The 24,651-nt window shown below is 51.5% G+C and overlaps 1 protein-coding gene across 2 annotated transcripts in view; it reads right to left on the bottom strand.

The window, feature by feature from the left end:
• Positions 1–24,651, bottom strand: part of Rnf123 (ring finger protein 123) — a 30,873-nt gene that overhangs the window by 4,248 nt on the left and 1,974 nt on the right. Inside the window, exons 3-34 of one of the 2 annotated variants that reach the window (XM_045137025.1) lie at positions 16,682–16,761; positions 16,463–16,557; positions 16,041–16,095; positions 15,878–15,963; positions 15,506–15,592; positions 15,213–15,280; positions 14,937–15,062; positions 14,516–14,630; positions 14,245–14,349; positions 13,195–13,320; positions 12,990–13,082; positions 12,844–12,917; positions 12,030–12,147; positions 11,352–11,451; positions 11,115–11,176; positions 10,908–10,979; positions 10,210–10,330; positions 9,496–9,597; positions 7,987–8,093; positions 7,550–7,748; positions 7,102–7,247; positions 6,659–6,742; positions 5,906–6,013; positions 3,345–3,522; positions 2,771–2,845; positions 2,535–2,625; positions 2,354–2,441; positions 2,184–2,268; positions 767–906; positions 456–644; positions 291–366; positions 8–92 (exon numbers count right to left, since the gene is read on the bottom strand). In XM_045137025.1, coding sequence (XP_044992960.1) covers positions 8–92; positions 291–366; positions 456–644; positions 767–906; positions 2,184–2,268; positions 2,354–2,441; positions 2,535–2,625; positions 2,771–2,845; positions 3,345–3,522; positions 5,906–6,013; positions 6,659–6,742; positions 7,102–7,247; positions 7,550–7,748; positions 7,987–8,093; positions 9,496–9,597; positions 10,210–10,330; positions 10,908–10,979; positions 11,115–11,176; positions 11,352–11,451; positions 12,030–12,147; positions 12,844–12,917; positions 12,990–13,082; positions 13,195–13,320; positions 14,245–14,349; positions 14,516–14,630; positions 14,937–15,062; positions 15,213–15,280; positions 15,506–15,592; positions 15,878–15,963; positions 16,041–16,095; positions 16,463–16,557; positions 16,682–16,761 — 3,336 coding nt within the window. The remainder of the gene's footprint in view (positions 1–7; positions 93–290; positions 367–455; positions 645–766; positions 907–2,183; positions 2,269–2,353; positions 2,442–2,534; positions 2,626–2,770; positions 2,846–3,344; positions 3,523–5,905; positions 6,014–6,658; positions 6,743–7,101; positions 7,248–7,549; positions 7,749–7,986; positions 8,094–9,495; positions 9,598–10,209; positions 10,331–10,907; positions 10,980–11,114; positions 11,177–11,351; positions 11,452–12,029; positions 12,148–12,843; positions 12,918–12,989; positions 13,083–13,194; positions 13,321–14,244; positions 14,350–14,515; positions 14,631–14,936; positions 15,063–15,212; positions 15,281–15,505; positions 15,593–15,877; positions 15,964–16,040; positions 16,096–16,462; positions 16,558–16,681; positions 16,762–24,651) is intronic. The other variant, XM_004664246.3, reaches the window with a different exon arrangement.

Genomic DNA, 24,651 nt, shown 5'->3' with positions numbered 1-24,651 from the left:
TACTCACTCTGAGGCCGGACCATGCACCAGGAGCCGTACCAGGATGCCTGTCACTGCCACCAGGATGGGGTAATGGTCCACGCTCTCCAGGCCTATGGTGGGGGAAGGAAGATGAACCACTCACTCCAGGCCATGTGATACTATAGACCCTTCCTCTGTCCTTCCTAAGGAAAGGCTAGGGGTGCAAGCCTGGCTGTTTTAGTATGGAATGGAGGCTCAGACACCACTGCTCTTGGCCATGGGAACCAAGGTCTGCAAGGTGTTAGGGTACAAGGCACGTAGATCCTTACCAGGCAGCCGCAGGGTGACCACGCGGTCAAACAGGTTCCTCTCAGCTGTCACTCGATTCAGCACCTGGTTCAGCAGCTGTGAGAGGAGGAGCCTACTGGTGGATGGGCAAGTTTGCCACTAGAGTTCTCCCCAGGGTCCTACCCTCTTTGCCCAGATGGACACACCTGTGCAAGACGCCGTAGCAGCATCTCAGAGGTAGGTCGGGACCAGTCAAGGAATATCTCAGGCACCAGTGTGATAGTCATTTCCAAGACACGTAGCAAGCTGACCGAGAGGTCAAAGCAGGTGGCACAGACCTTGAGCTGCCGGCTGTCCACAAAATTTCGTTCCAGGCGTTCAGCAGCCTGCTGAATCTGAGCCACCACGTGGTAGGCAGGAAGCAGTTAGAGGCCTGGCTACACTACAGGGTCTTGGTTCCTGCCCTGCCTAGCCCAGCCCAGCCCAGCCCAGCCCACTAGGTCCCATCATGGTCTACCTCCTGGATCATGCCGATGAACTCAGAGAAGGCCCAGTTGAGTTGGTTGAGGACACTGTTGAGGAAGCTGGGTGCTACATCAGGACCCTGCCGCAGCAGGTCTGCCATGTGCTGCTGCAGCAGGGTGGAGGGGCAGGGCTCTGGAGGCAGAGGAAGGAAGCAACACCCGAGTTCCCAGGCAGTGACCCTGCCTGTTTGGCTGACCTCATCCATTGACCCACTGGTGTAAGCAAGATGGCTCCCTGGTATCATTTAAGTCATGGAGGCATAGGAGTATAGTACTATACTGCTTGGTTAGGACCAAGTCTAACCTCTCCCTCTGTTGGGCACCCGCAAGTGCCAGGTGTTTCTAACCCCCACACTAGCTCATGCTTAGAGGCCTAGAGCTGCACCTGACCTTTAGCAAGTTCTGAATCATAAAGTCCAGCAGGCAGTATCAACATAAGGCAACTTGGACCCTCCCCACTCAAATCAAGGCCAGCTTCTCCAAGAACCTATAAGTGAGCCCCACTGTCCTCTACTATCTTCTGCTGCCCTTGGCTTGGCCTTGGCATACAGCCCAGGTGGTGGGTGCCAAGTTTGCACTGGCAGGCAGCAGTAACCAGAGCTCTCAGGAGCAGCTGACCCGACACACTTCCCCACTCTTCTGACACAGATCAATAGCTCCTGCAGCCGTAGGACGATATCTGGCCCCACTGCCCCTCTCCATTTGCAGCTCAGTTCCGCCCTACAAGAGGATCAAAGCATTTGGCCTCTCTGGGGACACCCCAAGAGCAAAACTCTGCCTGCAAGGGCAAAAACACCAGTGGGCACGGTGTGTAGAGTGTGGCGAGCCCTCTATGCAAGCTGTATAAGGCAAGGGCACACCCAGGTCAAAGTGAAGGCCCCTGGGCTCAAAAGACTTTGTTAGTCACAGGAGACAGAAGAGCCTCTACTTGCAGCCAAATGCTTGTGATTCTCAGGAAGCCGCTCTGACCCTGGCTAGCTCCCAGCCTGTGCTGCTCAAGTTGGGGTCCAAAGCCTAAGCCATGTCCTGCCTGGGTCTAGCAACAGCAGATAACAAAGAAGGGAGGTATAGTGCTGGGACAAGGCCAGAAGTTAGGAAGCTGTCATTGAGGGCAAAGACCAGTGTCTACTCTACATGAGCTGCTAACAAGCTGGGAAGGCGTGCCCTTTCCCTGTGAGTCCAGCAGAGTGACAGGCCCAGTAGAAGCAAGAGGGGGTGTTCTTGGAACATCTCTGGATGGGAGGAAAGTGGAAACTGTAAAGGAGAGGTAGGGAGTTAGGAGCCTGCCACAAGCTATAAGATAGGCCGGGAGGAGCAGGAGAATCTCAAAGATTCCAAGAGTGGTGGGCCGGGGCCAGCAGCTTATCCGTACAGGGCTGATGCCAGGACCTGGCCCACCACGATACTCACTCTGTAGGCTGGGTAAATTGGCATCCTCTGGTTTGGTTTTCAGAAGATGTGGCAGCCGTGTGTAGCGATAGCCGAACCCACAGCCCTGGGGACACGGACAGCAGGGGTCAGTGGGAAGGGCAGTTCTCTCCTCCAGCTGGCCACAGTCAGTTCCCTCAGGTGTGGCTTACCCTCCAGAGCCGCACCAGGATCCAGTTGGTTTGAGCCCAGGGCCGTTGCTCATAGGGCGCCAGGAGATTCTTCACCATGGCGATACGCCTATGCAGGTGAGGGACAGTGGGCACAGGTAAGGTGGGGCGTGGTGCTGTGTGCAGAGCGAGGTGTGTGCCCCTTCCCCAGACTTCTACTCACTGCTCCTCAGGGATCCTCTCCACAGCCCTCAGGGAGTGTGGGTAGCACACATAGCTGGCCAGGGCCTGCATCAGTGAATCTCGAATGTCTGCCGGGATAGGCTGTGCCTCAGCAGGTGCCTGGCATAGGCCCTTACCTCAAGCCTTATGCCCACCAGGTAATAATTTATGTAGAAAACAGCCTTCCAGATATGCCATTCCATCCCCATCCGCCAGGCCCTCTAGAAGGCATCTCACCAGTGCCTACGATGCGAGGGTCAGCAAAGTGTTTGGCAAGGATGGCAGCCAGGCGGGTCAGGGTCTCTTCATAGCCTGCAAAGGTGGGCATTGTAAACCACCAGTCAGAAGTAAGGGTTCCAGAAGTAGGTGTGTCCCTTGTTAGGGTGGTTGGGAAGCGGGCTCCAGGGGTGGCCTCCAGGGCCAGTCTGGATCCATGTTGGACAAGGCATAGACTAGCAGTTGAGAAGGGGCTATGGCAGCCTTGCTGTGGGGAGTGTATGTTTGGGCAAGTGTCCTAACCAGGGCTCTGGCTCATTCTGGCACACACTTATGACTCAGCAGTCAAAGCCCCTCATTCCCTGAAGCTGTCATTTAAAATGAAGCTGCACAAGGACTGGGATGGGGCAAGGGTTTGCCAGCTCAGAGCCTGATCCAGACAACCACTGCCAGGCCCTGCCCAGACTAGCTGTCTTGTAGAAATGAAGACTTCCACGTGGCCCCACCAGGGCCTTACCCCCAGCTATGATTTATAAACACAAGCCATGTTTGGCCCTCTTTCATTGCCCCCATCCAGCCTGAATGGTCCCATCACCTGGGAGCTCCTCCATGCTGTGCACAGGACCAAAATAGTTCTTGAGAGCACTGTAGCTGTTGATGGCCACGCTCAGGTAGAATTCAGGCATGAAGGCAAAGAGCGACCCTGTGCGGTCCCCATGCTCGATGGTCCGTAGGCACACACGCAGCAGCCAGTAGATATCCATCATTTTTTCCTACAGGAGGCACACACAGGGCTGCTGGACTGCTTACTGAAAAGGGCCACAGGACCATGCCTGGTCTGGGAGTCGGGAAGGTTTCCCCAGGACAGTGACATCAGAACTGAGCCCTAGATTGCAGGAAATGTGAGCAGCGGCCTAAGTACAAGTCCCTGGCAGGCGAGGGGGGATGTCCAGCCTGGAGTGGGCAGCACTGAGACTGAAAGCAGTTTGAAAGAGGAAACTGTGAGCAGCGCAGAAGGGTGTGTGGGGGTAGGTGAGGATGTGACAGTGAGGAAGCCATAGCACTGTCCCGGTCTAAAAGGGCAGACAAATGGATGGATAGCAGGACAGCAGGACCTGGATGCGCTGGTGGGCTGTGGGTAAGGGAAAGGCCACACCAAGAACAGTGCTCCCATTTCTGGAGGGGGTGAAGCCTTCATGAAGGTCAAAAGCACTGGCGAAGTAGGTCTGGTGTAGGGAAGAGGGAGTGTGGCTAAGAACAAGTGGAACATGAGGCACCTGGGCAAGCTCTGGAAAAGTCTGTGGAGAAGGGCAAGGTTTGGTCTGAAGCTCAGAGAAGGTGGTGGTGGTGGTGGTGGTGGTGGTGGGTGTGTGGGTGTGTCTTCGCGCGCGCGCGCGCGCGCGCGTGCACACACAAGGGCGGGGGTTGGGGGGTGGTTACAAGACACAGGCATCATGACTTCTAGGGGAAGAGGCCACAGACAATAGGTGAAACCTGCCCAATGCCCTGTCCTCAATGTGGTACTCAGTCTTTGTTAGGATATGAAGGGGCACAGGAAGAAACGAAAGATCCAAATAATTAGAGATATCTATGTTCATGGATTATTAGCTTAATACTGCTAAGATACCAATATTGCCAAAAGGATTCTCCCAATTCCAATGACTTTTTTTTTTCCTGGTTTTTTGAGGTTGGGCTTCACTCTAGCCCAGGCTGACCTGGAATTCACTAGTCTCAGGCTGGCCTTGAGCTCACAGAGATCCTCCTATCTAAACCTCCTGAGTGCTGGGATTAAAGGTGTGCGTCAGAACACACAGCTCCAAGGACTTCTTGCAAAAAACAGAAAAACCCTTTCAGAAATTCCCCAAGAGTAGCCAAAATAATAGAAAAATAGCAAAGGTGCTCACACTTCTTCCTAAGTTCAAAAGTTGGTACTTGTAAAGCCCAAAGGAATGAAGTAAAGGAACCCAGAAGTGAAATTCAGCAAGGTGCTACAGGGGAAAGCCTCAACCAATGGCACTAGAAACTAATGGATATCCATGTGCAGAAGAATGATGTCTCATGCCACATACAAAATGAACTCTGAGCCAGGCGTGATGGCACACGCCTTTAATCCCAGCACTTAGAAAGCAGAGGTAGGAGGATCACCATGAGTTCAAGGACAGCCTGAGACTACAGAGTAAATTCCAGGTCAGCCTGGGCTAGAGCAAGACCCTACCTTGAAAAACAAAAAACAAACAGAAAGTACCAAACTCTTTAAAACAGTTTTTTTAAAAAAAATAGGAAAAAAGGCAGAAAGGTGGGAGGCCAGGGTTCTGAGAAGATGGTGTAGTAAGAAGGTAGCCAGACTGCCTTGGAGCTGGGGAGGCAGAGGTGGGAAGGAAACTTCCTTGACACAGTGACTGTCTCCATGGGGCTAGAGTGGTGGTGGGAGTGGTGGTGGGAGTGGGGGAGGAATGGGCAAGACATGAATGGTTTAGGCTTGGGGAAATGGCCAGGAGAAACACCAAACACAGATGGCATGGTAGACAGAGAAGTGCCCGGCAGTCCTGACTGTCCAGTTCTGAAGGTGGGGTATTCTTCCTCTCTGAGCACTTGGGGTTAATCTCAGGGTACCACTGGTGGGTGGGAGGGAGCTGTTAGGAGAGGTAGTAGAAGAAACTAATTGGGAGGAGGAAGGGCCTGGGATCAAACTTCAGTCCCAGACAGAGCGTGTACCACACTGGGCTGAAGGTCCTAGGATGCTCTGGCTCCCTACTATGTAAGCAAAGTGTTGGGATGGCATCTGGCATACCTGGCCTTGATTCAACAAGTGAAGGCAAGTTAGCAGAAAACTAAGTAGTCTCAAGGATGGAGGTGAATGAGCTGGAAGCAGGTGCAGAAAGAGTGAGGCTCAGGGAGGGTCACAGAGTCCTGGATGTGCTGGGAGAAGCAGAGGGGTCAGGGTCTGAGAGGCAGGGCCAAGAGAGGAGGCAGGTGGACATGGCCTTACTCTCTGAAGGAAGGAGTCATGAACTGGGTGCCTGCTAGGGGTGGGTGTCCAGAAACAATCTCTGCTTAAGTCCCTGACCAAGAAGGCAAGTGTCCTGATAGAGCCTTGCCCTGCCAATGGTCAGACAGTGAGGGAGGGCAGGGCAGGCTGGAGCCATAGCTACTTACCTGGGAATAGACAGTAGCATGAATCCAGGCAAGCCTACGGCTCAGGTGGTCTAGCTTTTCTGAGAACACTTTCTGGCTCTTGGTCAACTCTGCAAGGATATCCTTCCTCTGCCACCCAGAGGGAAGGAAGACCATCAGGACATGGACCCACGGCCAGGACCCACCCCAGGCAGACTGGCAGGAGCCCTGATAGTGAGGGGTAGGGGCCTACTTTCAAAACTCCCTTCTGCCAGTGGTGGTCAGTGATGGCCCTGAGGAAGCCTCAGGATGAGGCCGTGGGGACCAGTCAGGTTGTGGAAGTAAGACCCAGCTGGGGGTTTGTGAGCACCTGGTGGGAGCACCAGGGACCGAGAGGCAGACTGCAGTTTCAACAGCTAGCCAGGGCTCTGGTGACAGCCGCGCAGGGATTGGGAGAGTCGGACTCTACTTCCTGCTGACTCTGCAAGTGGCCGAGGAGGCACTCAGGGTCCATTCATAATTGATGAGAACAGTGGGTAAGCACTTACTGGGTGGGGGATGGGGGAGCCTTGGCAAAAGCCGCAGCTTGTTGATGAATTACGAGCTGGATGGGCCCCACAATCCTCCTTCCTCTTACTGCTTGGGACAATCAGGGCAGAAGTAGGGACAAAGAAATTTTGGCACCCTCAGCCAAAATTTCTTTTGTGGGCTGCCCTGGGGACCCCAACAAGTTAGCAAGCTGTCCCTGTGCAACACCCTTCTGTCCCAAGGCTCACTTGCCTACCCAGGCCTTACCCTCTTGGGGCACCGGCGGAGCTTGTCCTCTGTGTCTCTCAGAGCCATCGCATACTCATTGACATCATCAGACACACCTACCATCTAGAGTGTTGAACACCATACAGCTAGTGACCCTTTGGTACCTCAATCCCTGCCTGCAGCCCAGCCTGCCAAGTTCCCAACCTTGCACCCAGGGCAGCATCTTCGTATAAAAAATAATCCTGGGCAGCAGGGACAAAAGCCAGTCTTGCTGTGTGATGTGTTTCTGTGCAGTTATGCACATGCACTTCTGTGGGCAGGGGTTCATGTGCGTACACACACACACACCCTGACCAGAGCGCCCTCCTGCAGACCACACAGACCAACAGTGCATGACCTTGCCCAGTTCTGTGGGCTGGGGTGGGTGTTCATGTGCACACACACACACCTGACCAGAGCAGCCCTCCCCCAGACCACAGGACCTTGCCCAGCTGCTGGTGGACACTGAGGTTGTACATCATGATGGTGCCGTCCAAGACTTCCAGCAGTGAGTTCTCAGTGAGGGGCTGCTCAGGCTCCTCAGGAGGCCTCCCCAGCAGCAGGCCCTCATTCCAGTGGTTTCCCTCAACTGGGGAACAGAAGAGAACAGGGTTAGAGTCACGCCACCCAGGTTTTCTCTTAAGTCTGCATAGGTTGGATGGGCTTCATGGGAGGGGGAATCCTCTCTCTTCCTTGTCCAAAGAGGGAACTTCAGGAAGAATTAGGCAAGGGAGGGGGATGCAGGGCAAGGCCTGCTGAGCCAGGACCTATTTCTGTAGCATTGATTTCATGTCATCCTATTGTGCTTCCTGTGTCCTTGGGATGAAGCCAGACCACACAGCACAGGGCTTAGGGGAGGGACGTTTTGGCTCTGCCTTGCCCAGCACCTACTGTCCTCACGGGTCCTCTGCTCCACACTCAGTGTGCGGACCTTCACTTTCTCCGACGTACTCAGAGGCCGCCGTGGGGTCATGAGGCTCACAGCTGCTGTACTGAGGAAACGGTTAGCCCGGCCCAAGGTTGGAGAACTGAGCCACCCAGGCCGGGGCAGAGGTAGTGCCCCTCCTATGGCCAGGGCCTGCACAGGTCGCTGTGATGGAGAGATAGGATCAGAGGTTAATCAGCTCTCCACAACCAGGGCCCACACAGGGCTCCCTTGATCTACAGAGCCAAGGGCATAGAAGGGCTCATGCTTCCACCGAGGCCAGGGAACCTGCTGATGACAAGGCCCTTGCCTGCATGGAACAGAGGGGGCCCCGTGTGGTCTCCCTGCCCAGATGATAAAGGAACAGCCAACATGAAGCCTTCACTCGCCCCAACTGCCGCACCTGGGCAGCCGTAGGGGTTGGCTCCTCATCTTCATCCAGGTCATCCATGGTGGCTGCCTGGAGCTCCAGCGGGTCAATCACAATGTTGGCTTTGGAGGCAAGATCGTCTGAGAGACAGGACAGGACAGGATAGGAGAACACTCAGGCCAGTGGCAGGAAGAGGGGCTAGGGTAGAACTGCCCAGAGCAGTGACAGAACTGACAGGCTGGACAGGAACCCTTGCAGAACCTGCTTCCCACTGTGTGGCTTGTCCCTCTCACTGTGACAGGCCTTCCCTCTCCATCCCAGGGACCTCTCGCTGTGACCCAGCCTTCCCTCTCCATCCCAGGGACCTCTCACTGTGACCCAGCCCTCCCTCTCCATCCCAGGGACCTCTCACTGTGACCGGCCTTCCCTCTCCATCCCAGGGACCTCTCGCTGTGACCCAGCCTACCCTCTCCATCCCAGGGACCTCTCGCTGTGACCCAGCCTTCCCTCTCCATCCCAGGGACCTCTCACTGTGACCGCCTTCCCTCTCCATCCCAGGGACCACTCAACCAGCAGCAACTAGTTGCAAGAGGCATTCTCCGTGATGGCATACCTGTAGCTCTGCGGCCTGTCTGCATCCTGTTACTTCCAACACTACAGGGTCTCCTTACTCTATGACTGCTCCTTAAGACCAAAGGAGGTCCTGACTACCTAGGCCTCTGCAGACCTCACTTTAGATGCCTCCTCCTCTCTAGCTGCCAGAACCATGTGTCCAGCTCAGTCTTCACTCCAGCTGAGTTCCTAGGTACCTCAAACACACTATGTCTAACAGCGAATTTGGCATCCCAGCCTCCTCCTGCGGCACCCCCAGCCACAGATCTACTGGCAGGATTGGGGTCTTCTGCTGCTCTGCTTCCCCTACTTGCTTGTCCAGGCCTCTCTCCTCCACTGCTCGGACAACCGTTCCCTTTCTCAACCCCTGCATGGCATCCTTCACAGCACAGCACCAAGAGGACCTATACTTGCTCCCCTGCCTCGCCACGCCCAGGCCTTCCAAAGCTGCTCCTGGAGGGCTGTATCCTGCTTTATGGCTTTTAAAAGCCTCAGAATTGCCTCATTACCCTGCCTCAAGTTTTCCTTCCCAGCCAGTCCCCATGGCACACTTGGCTGTCTCTGGCATTCCTGCCTTCAGCACATGGCGCCCTTGGACCTTTACAGCGCAGTGACCTGTGCTCACCACTGAAGGCAGCTCAGAGAATACTGGCACACCCCTGCCTCACCGACATACTAAGTCTCCTGCCAGTACACTTGATCCCTGCCTGTGTGTTCCCAGTCTGTTCTGGGGTAGGTACCCAGAGAAGGGAGGGCTGGCTAGACCCAAGATCAGAGGCAGCTTGGTAGGTCAGCAGCTCTCTGCCTGAGTGGGCAGAGAGACTCGGGTGCCCTCTAGTGGGCACAGGATGGCTCAGTACCCAGGGCACAGCAGGCCCAGTGAATGCCCCTAAACAGCCAGGACAGCTCACTACCATGGCCTCCACGTACCTTTGAGGGTCTTCCGAAGGTGTGAGAGGAGGCCCCCAAGACGCTGCAGGTCAAAGTAGTCCACTTTGCCATTATAGAAGATCTGGGGTGGGATATATGCCTCTACAAGGAGTTGGGGACAAGGGCCGTAAGTCAGTACTTAGCAGGAGGACCCTCTCCAGAGTTATGCCCTCCTCAACTCTTGCCTATCACAGTTAAGAACTTTTGGCTTTGGCCATCTACCAAACCAAGTATACAGTGGGGCCAAAACCTCCCCTGCCAATCCTACTCATTGTTTCAGGTTAATGCTAACAACTGTGTAGCTTGGGGTGAAGGTGGGGCATTCTTGGCAGGCAGTCACACAGGAGAGAGCCCAGCCTGATGGGATATCCTCTAATTCAGAGTGAGCAAGGATTCTATGGCCCCTGGGGGCTTTGTCCTCCCAAACACAGTGCCTCCAGCACACACCCAAGGTACCCCTACAGACTGCACATGGGCTGGTTGATAGAACCAAGAAATAAGACCCCATAGTGGGCAGGAACCTGTGGGGCAGTGAGAGCCAACCCTGGCTCACGGGTCTAGAGTGTGGGGCTCTTAAAAGAGACTCAACTAGACAGGAAGCCAGGGACAACTCCCCATTCTCCACCCCAGCTTGGTTTTCCACAGCAACAGTAAGGGATGCCTCAGGTCTGGCTCTATCCAGCCTCACTGACTGAGGGCCTGGGGTCAACTCACCTTCACTGAAGGAAGCATGAGGGTTGGAAGCCTTGTATTCATCCCAATAGAAGCGGAGAGCAGAGACGAGTCGGTGTAAGAAGCAGACCATGTACTCAGGGGGACAGAGCATGGGCAGGTTCTATGAGCAAAGGGCAGAAAACAGGCATTGGGGCTGGAGAGATGGTTTAACAGTCAAGGTGCTTGCCTGTGAAGCCTAAGGACCTATGTTTGGTTCCCCAGTGCCCACATAAAGCCACATACTCAAGGTGGTGCATGCATCTGGAATTCATTTGCAGTGACTGGAGGCCCTGTCACACCCATTTCAAACAAATAATTTTTTACAAAAGAAAGAAAAGCCAGACATGGTGGCACATCCCTGTAATCCCAGCACTAGGGAGGCAGAGGTACGAAGATCAATGTGAGTTCGAGGCCACCCTAAGACTACATAATGAATTGCAGGTCAGCCTGCACTAGAGACCCTACCTCGGGGAAAAAAAAAAAAAAAAAAAAGGAAGAAAATATGTGCTGGTACCAACCCAGAGTGCAGCCCATTCTTCCCTTAGGCAAGGTATGCAAGGTCCTGCCTGGGCAGGCAGGTAGAAACAGTAGAGAACACAGCAGGGGAAGGCAGGTGTGAAGCAAGCTAAGAGGTACCAAAAGCCCAGAGCACCCAACACAGCCACGGGTCCACAGTGGCTGCTCTGGAGGATACCTACCCCCCGGCCACTAGCATTCTCCTGCAGAAACTTCCGGAACTTGGTCAGGAAGATGTACCTAGAAGCTTCACCCTTCATAGAAGGGGAAAACGAGGCTGTGATGAGCTGGGCATGCTGGCCAGACAAGACAGCTAAATGCTGAACTTGCCGTGAGCCATGCCATCTGAATCTTGGGGCCCAAAACAGTGGGAGTTTGGAGTTACTCACCCCATTGTCATCTTTATTGTCTAACAGCAGCTTCAGGATCTGGACCTGCAGTTCTTCTACCACTACAGTGGGATGGGGAACAGATTTCTTAGGTTCCCAGGAATGGGAGATGGCAGCAGTTTGGGTCAGGCCTCCTCTACCACCAGGGTTCCCCAAGTACAACTTAATTACCAAGTGCCCTCAAGAACACACGCACAACTTCTAACCCCCTACCCGGCGCTCAAGGCCAGGACTAACCTTCAATGCGTTTCTTGAGCCTCTGGCAGCCCCTCTCATAGGCCCGCCTCCGTTGCCGCTCCTCGCTGGTCTCCTCCCTTGTCTCCTTACTGTCTTTACCCTAGGCAGGACAAAGAATGGAAAAGAGGGGCTGGAGGGATGGCTTAGCAGTTAAGGTACTTGCCAGCAAAGCCAAAGGACCCAGGTTTGATTCCCCAGAACCCACATAAAGACAGATGCACAAGGTGGCACATGTGTCTGGAGTTTGTTTGCAGTAGCTAGAGGCCCTGGTGTGCCCATTTTCTCTCTCTCTCAAATAAGTAAATAAATTAATAATAATAGAAGATGCTGGGCATGGTGGCACGTCTTTAATCCCAGCATCAGGAGGCAGAGGGAGGAGGATCACATGAGTTCAAGGCCACCCTGAGACTACATAGGGAATTCCAGGTCAACCTGAGCTAGAGTGAGACCCTACAAAAAAAAAAAAAAAAAAAAAAGGAAAAGAGTATTGTTTACCAGGAACTTACCTAGGCCTATTTTAGACAAGAGACCCACCCCCAGCTCCAGGCCTTCAGGGCCCAAGACTGGGAAAGAGGCCTCACATGCTCAGTGCCACTTGGCTCAAGCATACTGACTGAGCCAGCTCTCACTATGCTAAATAGACTTGCTTAGCCAAGAGGCCACTTAAGATCTACCCACCTCTCTGCTGGAGCGGTGGGGCCACCAGGTGGTGGGAATGAGCTCTTGCAGGCCGGCTTCCTCCACACGCAAGGGGCTCTTGATATAAAAGAAGACCACGGACCGGAGCATGTCGAAGCTAATGGTCGTCAAGGCAGGGCTTGGCTCCCCAAAGGACCCACTGTATATCCTCATGAGCCCTCCCTGCAAAGCCCATCATAGCTCTCTTATCATAAAGGGTGCCAATATCACCATGTAATGGTGCAAGCCTAAAACCCAGCAGGTACATGATAAGGCTTATCATAGAAATAGGTCAATGGGACAGGCTGGAGATAGGGCATGGTAGCCTCATCTCAGGACCCCACTCTGGCCCTCTTTGTTTCTGCCTTCTGGAGGCTAAAATGTACCAGACTAAGAAGATGGCTCCCACTCAGGCTTGCCAGGACAAGGGCCTAAAGCTGGGCTCTGCTTCTTAAGTCAGACAGTTCTTAACACTATGAAGTAGAATTGCTACCACCTCAGAGGAGATTTTTCGAGAACCCCGTTGAGGCACTTGGACAAAAGAGCTGGTCTCTGACTGGCAGGGCCCACAGCCCTCCCACCTCCTCATGCAGTTGCAGGAGAGGACAGACTTGCTTAGCCGGGAGACCCGGCAACTGTGGTCCCCCCTCTGCAATATGGGGTCAAGAAGGCTGTGCCAGGGCCAAGGGAGTCAATTCTAATCCTTATGAGCCCCCTTAGGGGTCCCTGGTCTCATGCACACTGCTCTCTCTGGCCTCTGATGCCCACAGAGGGCACTACAAGGCTGGCCTGTCTAGCAGCAAGAGGAGGATACAGGACATTGCTCAGCAAAAATTTGCGCGACTTCTCATGCCTCAGGATGGAGATAGTGAGCCGCAGGTAGTGGATCTGTGGAGAAAGGATGCTCAGAATGGGTAGGTGAGGACCAGGGGGGTTCAGGACAAGGATAAATGCTCCCACCTGCAGACCCAAGTCTGGGACGATGGGTGAGAACCGGTACAGACGCAGCAGAGACATCATCAACTGCTTGAGGCAATCCTGCACTTCGTAGTCCTGGGGAGAGACACTAGGACAGCCATGTGGGGGCCTTGCCAAGGCCCTACCATACTTCCCCTGCAATGGGGGAGTCTACAGCCTGGCCAGAGTCTAAGGTCCACAGTCTCACCTCCATGAAGAGCCACAAGAGGTCCAAGATCTGGTGCACCGCAGACTGTGCCTGTTCAGGTGTGCCCTTCTCCACGATGCCCAGCAGGAAGCTCATGAGTACAGCCTCCACCAAGTACACCTTGCGCTGCATCAAAGGGCAAGCACTCGAGGGGCACGCAACCTCAGACACAATCTCAAGCCCCTCAAGCAACCCCAACGCAGATATGAGCCCTTCCAAGGTCTGACTGAGGGAGAAGGTGACTTCACCTCTTCTCACTGGATTATAATCCCTCTATGGCTTTGTTCATGCATTTTCTTGTCTGCCTGCCTGCCTTCCTTCCTTCCTTCCTTTCTTTTTATCAGGTAGAGTTTCACTCTAGTCCAGGCTGACCTGGACTTCATTGTGTAGTCTCAGGGTGGTCTCGAATTGGTGATTCTCCTACCTCTGCCTCCCAAGTGCTGGGATTAAAGGCATGTACCACCACACCCAGCTGTTCATGCATTTTCCTCAGCCTATGACATTATGATCCTTAAATCTTTTTGGGCTCTCTCTCTCTTTATCTGCCTTTCTCTCTGTGTCTGTCGCTTTCAAATAAATAAAATAAAAAAGAACAAAAAAAAATTTTTTGGGGGGGGAGCCTGGAGAGATGGCTTAGCAGTTAAACATTTGCCTGTGAAGCCTAAGGACCCCAGTTCATGGCTGGACTCCCCAGAATCCATGTAAGCCAGATGCACAAGGGGGCGCATGCGTCTGGAGTTAATTTGCACTGACCAGAGGCCCTGGTGTACCCATTCTCTCTCTCTCACTGCCTCTTTCCCTCTCTGTCTCACTCTCAAATAAATAAACAAAAATAAATTAGAAAAAAATATTTTGGGGATACCCTCAGCTAAAAGTGACCCCTCCTCCCTAGGGTGCTGTCCTTGAGGACTGACCACTTTGGTTATATATAGACCTACCAGATGACACTACTGGGTCTCTGGCACCTGAGCACCCCAGCCCTCATACAGGAGTGTGTCTGCCATGGGCACACTTAGCATGGCCTGCCTCTTCCCCACCCTGTTTCCTCACCAGGAGTGGTGCAAAGTGATGGAAGATGTGGGCCAGCGTGAGGAGGATGGTGGGCTGCCCTTGCAATTGCCATTCAGAGCTCTCCTTCTCCACCAGGCGCCCTTCCTACACGTGGGGGAGGGGACAGGATCATGAGGGAAGGATGCCAGCTCACCCAGACCAGACTCTGACCCAATCAATACAGGGTCCGGCTCTATGCTGAGTACTGCCTGGAAGCAACCCAGCAACCTCTGTGAGGACTCCAGCTCACCCAGACCAGAACCTGACTCACCACAGGGTCTAGCTCTATGCTGAGCACCGCACGGAAGCAGCCCAGCAACCTCTGTGCCTGCACCAGGTCAGCAAATGGAGGGTCCTGCAGGGGCCGGAAGCCCGCAACTGGGTAGGTGCCACAGAGTTAAGCCAGCAACACCTGACTTGAGGCTCAGCCACACCACCCCTCTCCCCCACTGAGAGCTCATCTCCCAGCCAGTCTCCACAAGGCAACACATGCCACTTCATTGTCCTCCATCCAGTCGAGGGAGACAACTGACAGCACCTACCTAACAAGACTGCTGCAGGGACTGTTATCCTTGATGCAGCCTAGCTAAGCTGCACCCTATGAAAGTCTCATCGGCCCACAGTGCTACTGAGGTAGAAAGCCTCTCATCCTAAATGCTAAGCCACCCATAGCCATCTTCCCAAAATGATATCGCAAAGGACGGCTGCCAAAGTTGAATGCCACGGACTCCTTGAAAGACAGGCTGATGGCTGGGAAGTAGGCCATTCCTAGGCCCCTGGACAAATTCTCAAAGGCAGTGCCCAGCGAAACACCATTCCTGGAGGAGAAGAAGTGTGGTCCTGTGGGGTAATGCCAAGAAGGATGTGGCTGCCCACCCTCAGGCTACCAAACTTGGCCTGGATCCCTTATAGGGACCAGGAAGTTGGGGCATTCTGGCTAGGCCTATGGACAGAAGTAGGAGACTCACAAGCAGAAGGACAGAGTACCGTCATCCAAGTCAATCAGGCAGCTCACGATGTCACCTGCTGCCCATGCCTGCCATGAGAGGAGGCCTTACAGAAACACAGAAGAACAGCAGACTACCCACTCTGTAACCCCAGGTGCATTTCCAGGACCACCCAAATGAGACCAGCCACAAGTAGATAGGAGTACCAAAATCGCTGACCCTTCATAAAGCCTAGTCTGTTATGGCTGCTCAGTGTCTCCAGACAGGCTGTGGGGTGATCATGGCATTGGTGATCCACAAGGCCCCACCCTCACCTTGCCATAGTTTGTTGTGGTCACGTTCCACTTGCGCACCCGGTTCCCATCATAGGCGTAGGAGTTGTGTGTATCTCCAACCCCTTCCTAGGAAGGAACGGCCTGTGAGGTCTGAGGAAAACAGGTGAGAGCAGGCCAGAGCCCCACCTAGGTGAATCTACAATCCTCAAGGCTCTAGAGCTGGGGGGTGAAGTTCTTGCAGAAGAGTGGAAATTTGGAGTTCTGTAACTGGCTGCACCGAGGTGGAATGGGACATATTCCTTCCTCACAGGGTAGCATATATCTGGGTCCTGAGCATGTCTCGGGGCTGCTCGTGCCCTGGTGACACCTGCAACAGGAAGATCCCTGGGCAAGCCCCTCCCCTGCCTGTACCTCCTGATTGAAGCGGCAGTTGATGGTACACCAGCCAATCTGCATGAGCCCCTGGGAGGAGATAAGCACCTCGTAGAGCCACTTCCCTGGAATAAAGGAGAGTTAGGCCCAGGGCCTCCAACATCCTCCCAGCACTCTAGACCTTGGTGGAGTGTGGGCTCACCTTTGTATACACACGTGGTTGAGCGAATAGTGCCAAAATTGCTGTGTCCAATCACCTGGGTGAAAAAGATGGATGGTAAATTGTCTTCAGATGACACAGACTCTGTTCCCAGCTAAACTAGCCCTGATGGCAGAGACCTATAGTGGCCGACACTGCACTGTGTCTGTGTCAGGAGCTTCTGGGCCAGAAGCATGATGGGATTCAGGACTTTGCTGTGGAGGGCTTAGGGCTGTAGCTATATCAAGATGTCAGATTATATCAGGAGGATTTAGGGACTAAGGACATCATGGTGTGGAGACATGTCAGGATTGAGTTTATGACCAGCACCATCAAGATGAGTATAAAACAGAGCCACATCAGAAGAAGCATGGGACTATATCTGAAGGGACTGAGCCAGGGGCCCATATTCCATTCTTACTCACCCCCAGAAGGTCATCATCCACCAGGAGAAGCCCCTCAAAGCCTCCTGTGTGATCCAGGACCACAGTGGAAGGGCCGAGTCGCCCATCAACTTGTCCTGAGAAGGGAAGAGGTATAGGGTCAGGCAGGGCCGAGGGACTGACAGGCGCATAGGCTGCACTGAGCTCACTAGCGAAGCCTCCATACCCCTCAACCCCATTCCAAAGGACGTGGCCACATACCCTGGCTTTCCTCATCTTCACTGTCCACCTGTAGCAGCTGGTCCAGATGCTCTGGCAGGTTCTGGAAGTTCAGGGGTTTCCTGTGGAGGAAGAAAGAGGCTGCCAGGGACCCACAAGTCCTTGAAATCAGCCAGATGACACTAAATCCTTCTCCAAGCCTTTTCCTTGAGCTTCAGAGCATGGCTGCCTAGGGTTAGCTACTAAGCTAAAAGTTATAACCAGTGCCACTTGGCACATGTACCTCAGGACTGTTAGAAGGATCTCCCTGAGTTTGAGGACAGCCTGGGGCTACAGAGTGTCAGGTCAGCAACATCCTGCTTCAAAAAACCAAAAAGAAGCCAGGCGTGGTGGCGCACACCTTTAATCCCAGTACTCAGAAGTCAGAGGTAGGAGGATCACTGTGAATTCAAGGCCACCCTGAGACTACATAGGGAATTCCAAGTCAGCCTGAGCTACAGTGAGACCCTGCCTTGAAAAACCAAAAAGTAAGTAAATCTATAAATAATAAAAAACAACAAAAAGAGGAAGCTAAAGAGATGGCTCAAAAGTTAGGGCACTTGCCTGCAAGGTCTAGTGACCCATGTTCAATTCCCCAGTACCCACGTAAACCCAGATACACAAAGTGGTGCATGCATCTGGACTTTACAGTGGCTAGAAGCCCTGGTACACCCATTCTCTCTCTCCTTGGAAATAAATGTTATATGTGTGTGTGTGTGATTTTTTTTTCAAAAAGAACAGCTGCCAGGCGGGGTGGTGCCCGCATTTAATCTCAGCACTTGGAAGGCAGAGGTAGGAGGATCACTATGACTTCGAGGCCACCCTGAGGCTACAGAGTGAATTCCAGGTCAGCCTGAGCTAGAGTGAAACTCTACCTCGAAAAACCAAAAAAAAAAAAAGAATAGCTATATGTCAGAGATTCTTTGAAGATTCCAAGGAATAACGTATGTTCCCAACATGGCCTATAACCAATTTACTCTCAAATGTATCTATGTTAATTCTGGCTGGGACTATTAGGCTGGAAGAACTACCAGTTCCCAAGTTGATCAATACCAGGGTCACCAAGTCTAAGCCTTATCCCTATGCCTGTGTTTGTTCTTTGGGGGGCAGACTTCCCCCCACTCAGCCAAGGAAGTCTGTGCTGATCAGACATGATCTGGCAGTACGAAGGACTCAGTAGTCTGCGCTGCTGGCTGACTCTCTGTCCTACTGGTCCACAGATGGCCAGCAGAGGACATGGCCCACTTGCTGCAGCCAAGGAAGCTGAGAAACTTGCCTGGGTGGCTACCTTATCTCAGCACACATGCCCAGAGCTAAAATGACCCATTAGGCTGGCTCGATGGTATATGCTGCTGTGCATGGAGGATTTCAAGTTTGAGGCCAGCCTGGACTATACAGAAATATACAGAAAGATGCTATCTCAGAGAGAAGGGGGAGAGAGACAGAGACTCTGAAAGAGAATGAATGTGCCTATGTGTTGTTTAATGCAGGTCAGCTCTGACCTGAGCTCAGCTGCTAAGAATAGCAGGTGGCAGCAAATCAGCAAGATTCAGCAGAACGAGGCCCAGTGCCCATCTGGATCTAGCCCATAGACTGCCAGCTCACTGCTCTTCTCCTTCCTTTCCTTTTCTCTTTTCTTCCCTTCCCTTCCCTTCTTTCTTTCTTTTCAAGGTAGGGTCTCCCTCTAGCCCAGGCTGACCTGGAATTCACTATGTAGTCTCAGGGTGGCCTCGACCTCACGGTGATCATCCTACTTCTGCCTACCAAGTGCTGGGATTAAAGGCGTGTGCCCCCACTGTTCTTCCCCTTTTAATCTCAGGGTAAGTACTCTATTCATCTGCCTGGATATTAGGCTCTGGAAGAGGACAAGGATGGTCCAAAGTTACAACTCATCCACACAAAGTAGCTGAGACCCAGGTCCAAGGACCACACGCGCCCCTGCTGCAAGACAACTATCCTTGAGGTGCAGGAGGTAGTTATGCACAAAGGCTCTCCACTGCTGACCCCAGGACAAGGTCAGCAGTCAGCTATGCAGTAGGCTGCCCAGTAACATAAAAAGTTAAATGCCACCCTATGGCTGAACATCTCAATGGGCCCAAGGGTAAAAGAGGCTTCCTTTCTCTTCATTCTTCTTCAAAGCAGGTTCTCATCTAGTTCAGGCTGACCTGAAATTCACTCTGTAGCCCTAGGCGGGCCTCAGACTCCTGGCAATCCTCCTACCTGAGCCTCCCAAGTGCTGAACTAAGGTGTGTGCCACCATGCCCAGTAAGGTAGCTTTCTCAAAAGCACTCAGGAGGCAGAAGTAGGAGTGCTATGACTCTGAGGCCAGCCTGAGACTACATAGTGAATTTCAGGTCAGCCTGGGCTAGAGTGAGACCCTACCTCAAAAAAGAATTTCTTTTTAAAAGCAGTTCTCACAGGCCCATACTTAAAGAGGGATAGGCTTACACGGATGGCAAGAGTGCAGAACACTTGGCTGTGGACAGCTGCCTTGAGGTGGCCATCAGTGGATGCCACCCTGCCCATTTGCCCAATCCCTGCTTGCCTCTTCTGGATTTCCTAGGTCCTAGTCCAGAGCCCTACATCTCTACAAGCAGTGACTGATGGCTGTGCCACCTGCTCTCCCTCCTGGAAGCCAGCGCTAACCGCCGCATCTGCTTTGGTATCACATGAGGTAGGGATCAGATGGCCCTGGGAACAGGCCAGGACTGGAGTTGGGGTGAAGGTAGACAGGAGCCCTCTATAAGTAGGAATCTTCTGACCACCACAGCCACTTAAATAGAACAGAAATAGACTGCCTTTTGGTTCTGCCAAAATAACAGATTATAAAGAAGAGGCCAGGACTGGAGAGATGGCTTAGCAGCTAAGTTGCTTGCCTGCAAAGCCAAAGGACCCAGGTTTGACTCTCCAGAGCCCACATAAGCCGGGTAAACAAGGTAGTACATGCATCTGGAGTTTGTTTGCAGGGGCTGGAGGCCCTGATGCACCTGTTCTCTCTCTGTCTACCACTCGCTCTCAAAAAAATAAATAAAAATTGAAAAAAAAAAAAAGAAAGCTGGGCGTAGTGACGCACACCTTTAATTCCAGCACTTGGGAGGCAGTGATAAGAGGATCACCATGAGTTTGAGGCCACCCTGAGAATACAGAGTGAATTCCAGGTCAGCCTGGGCTAAAGTGAGACCCTACCTCAAAAAACCAAAAAAAAAAAAAAAAAAAAAAAGAGTCCAGGGCTGGAGTGATGACTTAGTGGTTAAGGCCCTTGCCTATAAAGCTCAATGACTCAGGTTCAATTCCCCAGAACCTGCATAAGCCAGATGCACATGGTAATGTAGGTAATGTATGCATTCAGAGTTAATTTGCAGTGGCTAGAGGTCCTGGTGTGTGCCCATTCTCTCTCTCTCTCTCTCCTTTCCTCCTTCTCTCCCTCCCTTCCTCCCTCTCCCTCTGTCTCTAATAAATAAATAAAAAGATAAAAAAGAAGTTAAAGATAGGCATGGTGGTGCACACCTTTAATCCCAGCACTTGGGAGGCACAGGAAGGAGGATCACTATGAGTTCGAGGCCACCCTGAGACTACTTATTGAATTCTAGGTCAGCCTGGGCTAGAGTGAGACCCTACCTCGAAAAAATAATAATAATAATTAATTTGGGGCTGAAGAGATGGCTCAGCAGCTAAAGGTGTATACCTGCAAAGCCTGATGGCCCAGGCTGGATTCCCTAGTACCCATGTAAAGCCAGATACACAAAGTGGTACATGGCATGGATCTGGAGTTCATATACACTGGCAGGAGGCCCTAGAGAACCAATATTCTCTTTAACTCTCAAAAATACAATTAAAGGGCTGGAGAGATGGCTTAGCGGTTAAGCGCTTGCCTGTGAAGCCTAAGGACCCCGGTTCGAGGCTCGGTTCCCCAGGTCCCACGTTAGCCAGATGCACAAGGGGGCGCACGCGTCTGGAGTTCGTTTGCAGAGGCTGGAAGCCCTGGCGCACCCATTTTCTCTCTTCCTCTATCTGTCTTTCTCTCTGTGTCTGTCGCTCTCAAATAAATAAATAAATAAATAAATAAATAAATAAATAAATAAAATACAATTAAAAAAAGTTAGTCAGGCATGGCGGCGCACACCTTTAATCCCAGCACTTGGGATGCAGAAGTAGGAGAATCGCTGTGTTTGAGGCCACCCTGAGACTACATAGTGAATTCCCGGTCAGCTAGAGTGAGACCCTACTTCAGAAAACAAAAACAAAACAAACAAACAAACAGAAAAAGTTAATTTGGCAGAGGTTTCCTTTCTTTTTTTGGTTTTTCAAGGTAGGGTCTCACTCTAGCCCAGGCTGATGTGGAACTCACTCTGCAGTCCCAAACTGACCTCAAACTAACAGCAATCCTCCTACTTATTCCTCCTAAGTTCTGGGGTTAAAGGCATGTGCCACCATGCTTGGAACTGTAACAGTTTTAAGAGTTACTGCAGACCAGGCATGGTGGTGCACACCTGTAATCCTGTCAATCAGGGGGCTAAGGTGAGAGTTAGAGGCCTACCAAAACAAAAAACAAAAAACACTTCATCACAAAAAAAAAGGAAGCCAGGCATGGTGGCCCATGTGCTTAATCCCAGCATGCAGGAGGCAGAGGTAGCAGGATCACCGTAAGTTCGAAGCCACCCTGAGACTACACAGTGAATTCTAGGTCAGCCTGGGATAGAGCAAGACCCTACCTCAAAAAAAAAAAAAAAAAGAAAGTCCCTCTAAGTGATGGTTTGGGACATGGCATAACTCTGGCACCCTAAAAGATGTCCAACTTCATAACATGGGAAAATATTCATTGACTAACATATGAAGATTAAAAATAGAGTTCAAGGGCTGGAGAGATGGCTTAGCGGTTAAGCGCTTGACTGTGAAGCCTAAGGATCCCGGTTCGAGGCTCGGTTCCCCAGGTCCCACGTTAGCCAGATGCACAAGGGGGCGCACGCGTCTGGAGTTCGTTTGCAGAGGCTGGAAGCCCTGGCGCGCCCATTCTCTCTCTCCCCCTCTATCTGTCTTTCTCTCTGTGTCTGTTGCTCTCAAATAAAAAAAAAAAAATTAACAAATATTTAAAAAAAAATAGAGTTCAAATTTCCATAATTTTTTTTGAGGTAGGGTCTCACTCTAGCCCAGACTGACCTGGAAATTATGTAGTCTCAGGGTGGCCTCAAACTCATGGTGATCCTCATACTTCTGCCTCCCAAGTGCTGGGACTAAAGGCATGTACTACCACACCCAGCTCAATTTTCTATAAATAAAAAATTATTATTTTATTTATTTGCAAGCAGAGAGAGACAGAAAGAGACACACAGAGAATGGGCACACCAGGGCCTCTAGCCACCGTAAATGAACTCCACATGCATGTGCCTTTTTGTGCATCAGCTTTACATGAGTACTACAGTGCCTTAACTGGCAAGCCATCTCTCCAGCTCTATATATTTTTAGAAGTGAAGAATATGTTCATTATTGCTATTGATCTTGACCTTGGTGATAGTTGCACAGGTTATATACATGTTAAAACTTGTCATTTTAAGCTGGGCATGGTAGCACACACCTTTAATCCCAGCACTTGGGAGACAGAGGTACGAGGATTGCCTGTGAGTTCAAGGCCACCCTGAGACTACACAGTGAATGCCAGGTCAGCCTGCGTTAGAGTGAGACCTTACCTTAAAAAAAAAATTGAAAAAATGTTTGTCATATCTTTACTGTCAGCACTTGGGAAGCTGAGACAAGAGGATCATTGTGAGCCTAGGGCCAGCCTGGGCTACAGAGTACTTCCAGGTCAGTAGGGTAGAATGAAACGCTGCCTCAAGAATCCCCCCACCAAAAAAAGCTTGTTAACTTACATATCTTAAACACATGCAGTTTATGTACGTATGTATGTATGTATGTATTTTAGTGTTTTGAGGCAGGGTTTTGCTTTAGCCCAGGCTGACCTGGAATTCACTCTGTAATCTCAAGCTGGCCTAGAACTCACAGTGATCCTCCTACCTGGGCCTCGATGCTGGGATTAAAGGCATGCGCCACCACACCCAGCACATGCACTTTATTTTATAAAATAATTACAAGCCAAAGTTGGGTGTGGTGGCACATGACTTTAGTTGCAGAGGTAGGAGGACTGCCATGAGTTTGAGGCCACCCTAAGACTACACAGTGAATTCCAGGTGAGTCTGGGCTAGAGAGCAAGACCCTAAATCAAAAAAAAAAAAAAAAAAAAGTCAATAAGAATAGGTTGGACAGATTGCTTAGTAGTTAAAGGTGCTTGCTTACAAAGCCTGACAGCCTGGGTTTGATTACCCAGTACCCATGTAAGCAAGATGCACTAAGTGACACATGCATCTGAAGTTTGTTTGCAGTGGCAGGAAGACCTGGTATGCCCATACTCATGCTCTCTCTCTCTCCAAAAAAAAAAAAAAAGAAAGAAAAGGGCCGGGAGTGGTGGTGCATGCCTTTAATCCCACCCAGCACCTGGAAGGCAAAGGTAAGAGGACCACCATGAGTTTGAGGCCACCCTGAGACTACATAGTGAATTCCAGATCAGCCTGAGCTACAGTCAGACCCTACCTCAAAAAATCAAAAAAAGAAAAAGAAAACAAAAGGGGGGTCTGGAAAGATGGCTTAGCAGTTAAGGTGCATGTCTGTGGAGTCTAAGGACCCCGGTTTGATTTTACAGGTCTCATGTAAGCCAGATGCATATTGTGGTGCATGCTTCTGGAATTCGTTTGCAGTGGCAAGAGGCCCTGGTGTACTCATTCTCACTTTCTCTCTCCATTTCTAATAAAAAATAAATAAATCTTTAAAAAAGGAGGGGGGGAACCTAAAGATAGCTTAGCAGTTAAGGCACTTGCCTGCAAAGCCAAAGGACCTTGGTTCGATTTCCCAGTACCCACATAAGCCAGATGCACAGGGTAGCGCATGCATCTGAAGTTTCATTGACAGTGGCTAGAAGGCCTGACACACCCATTCTCTCTCTCACACTGCCTCTTCCCCTCTCTCAAATAACTTTTTTAAAAAAGGGCTGGAGCAGGGTGTGGTAGCGCACGCCTTTAATCCCAGCACTTGGGAGGCAGAGGTAGGAGGATCACTGAAAGTTCAAGGCCACCCTGAGACTACATAGTTAATTCCAGGTCAGAGCCTAGACCAGCGTGAGACCCTACCTTGAAAAACCAAAAAAAAAAAAAAAAAAACGGGCTGGAGAGGAAAAAAACAAAAAGGGCTGGAGAGATGGCTTAGTGGTTAAGGCACATGCCTCTGAAGCCTAAGGACCCTGATTTGAGTCTCCAAGTCCCACATAAGCCAGATGCACATGGTGGTGCATGCGTCTAGAGTTTATTTGCAGTGGCTAGAGGCCACAGCACACTCATTCTCTCTCTCTCTCTCTCTCTCCCTGTCTCTAATAAATAAATAAATAAATAAAAATAAAATCTTTTAAAAAAGAAAAACGTTCCTCCCCTTTAAAAAAAATTCGGGAGCCGGGCTTGGTGGTGCACGCCTTTAATCCCAGCACTCGGGAGGCAGAGGTAGGAGGATTGCTGTGAGTTCGAGGCCACCCTGAGACTCCATAGTGAATTCCAGGTCAGCCTGAACTACAGTAAGACCCTACCTCGAAAAACCAAAAAAAAAAAGTCAGTGGGGGGCAGATGGGCATGGTGGTGCACATCTTTAATCCCAGCGCTCAGGAGACAGAGGTAAGAGGATCACTGTGAGTTCGAGGCCACTCTGACTACATAGTAAATTCCAGGTCAGCCTGCACTAGAGTGAGACCTTACTATGAAAAAACAAACAACCAAAAAAAGGGCTGGAAAGATTGCTTAGTGGTTAAGCACTTGCCTGTGAAGCCTAAAGACCCTGGTTCGAGGCTTGATTTCCCAAGACCCATGTAAGCCAGATGCACAAGGCGGCACATGCATCTGGAATTCATTTGCAGTTGCCAGAGGCCCTGGTGTACCCATTTT

The sequence above is a fragment of the Jaculus jaculus genome, chromosome 17, assembly GCF_020740685.1.
Source record: "Jaculus jaculus isolate mJacJac1 chromosome 17, mJacJac1.mat.Y.cur, whole genome shotgun sequence".
Taxonomy (NCBI): Eukaryota; Metazoa; Chordata; class Mammalia; order Rodentia; family Dipodidae; genus Jaculus; species Jaculus jaculus.
Note: the sequence above shows the minus strand (reverse complement) of the source record. Positions and strands in the feature narration are given on the sequence as shown.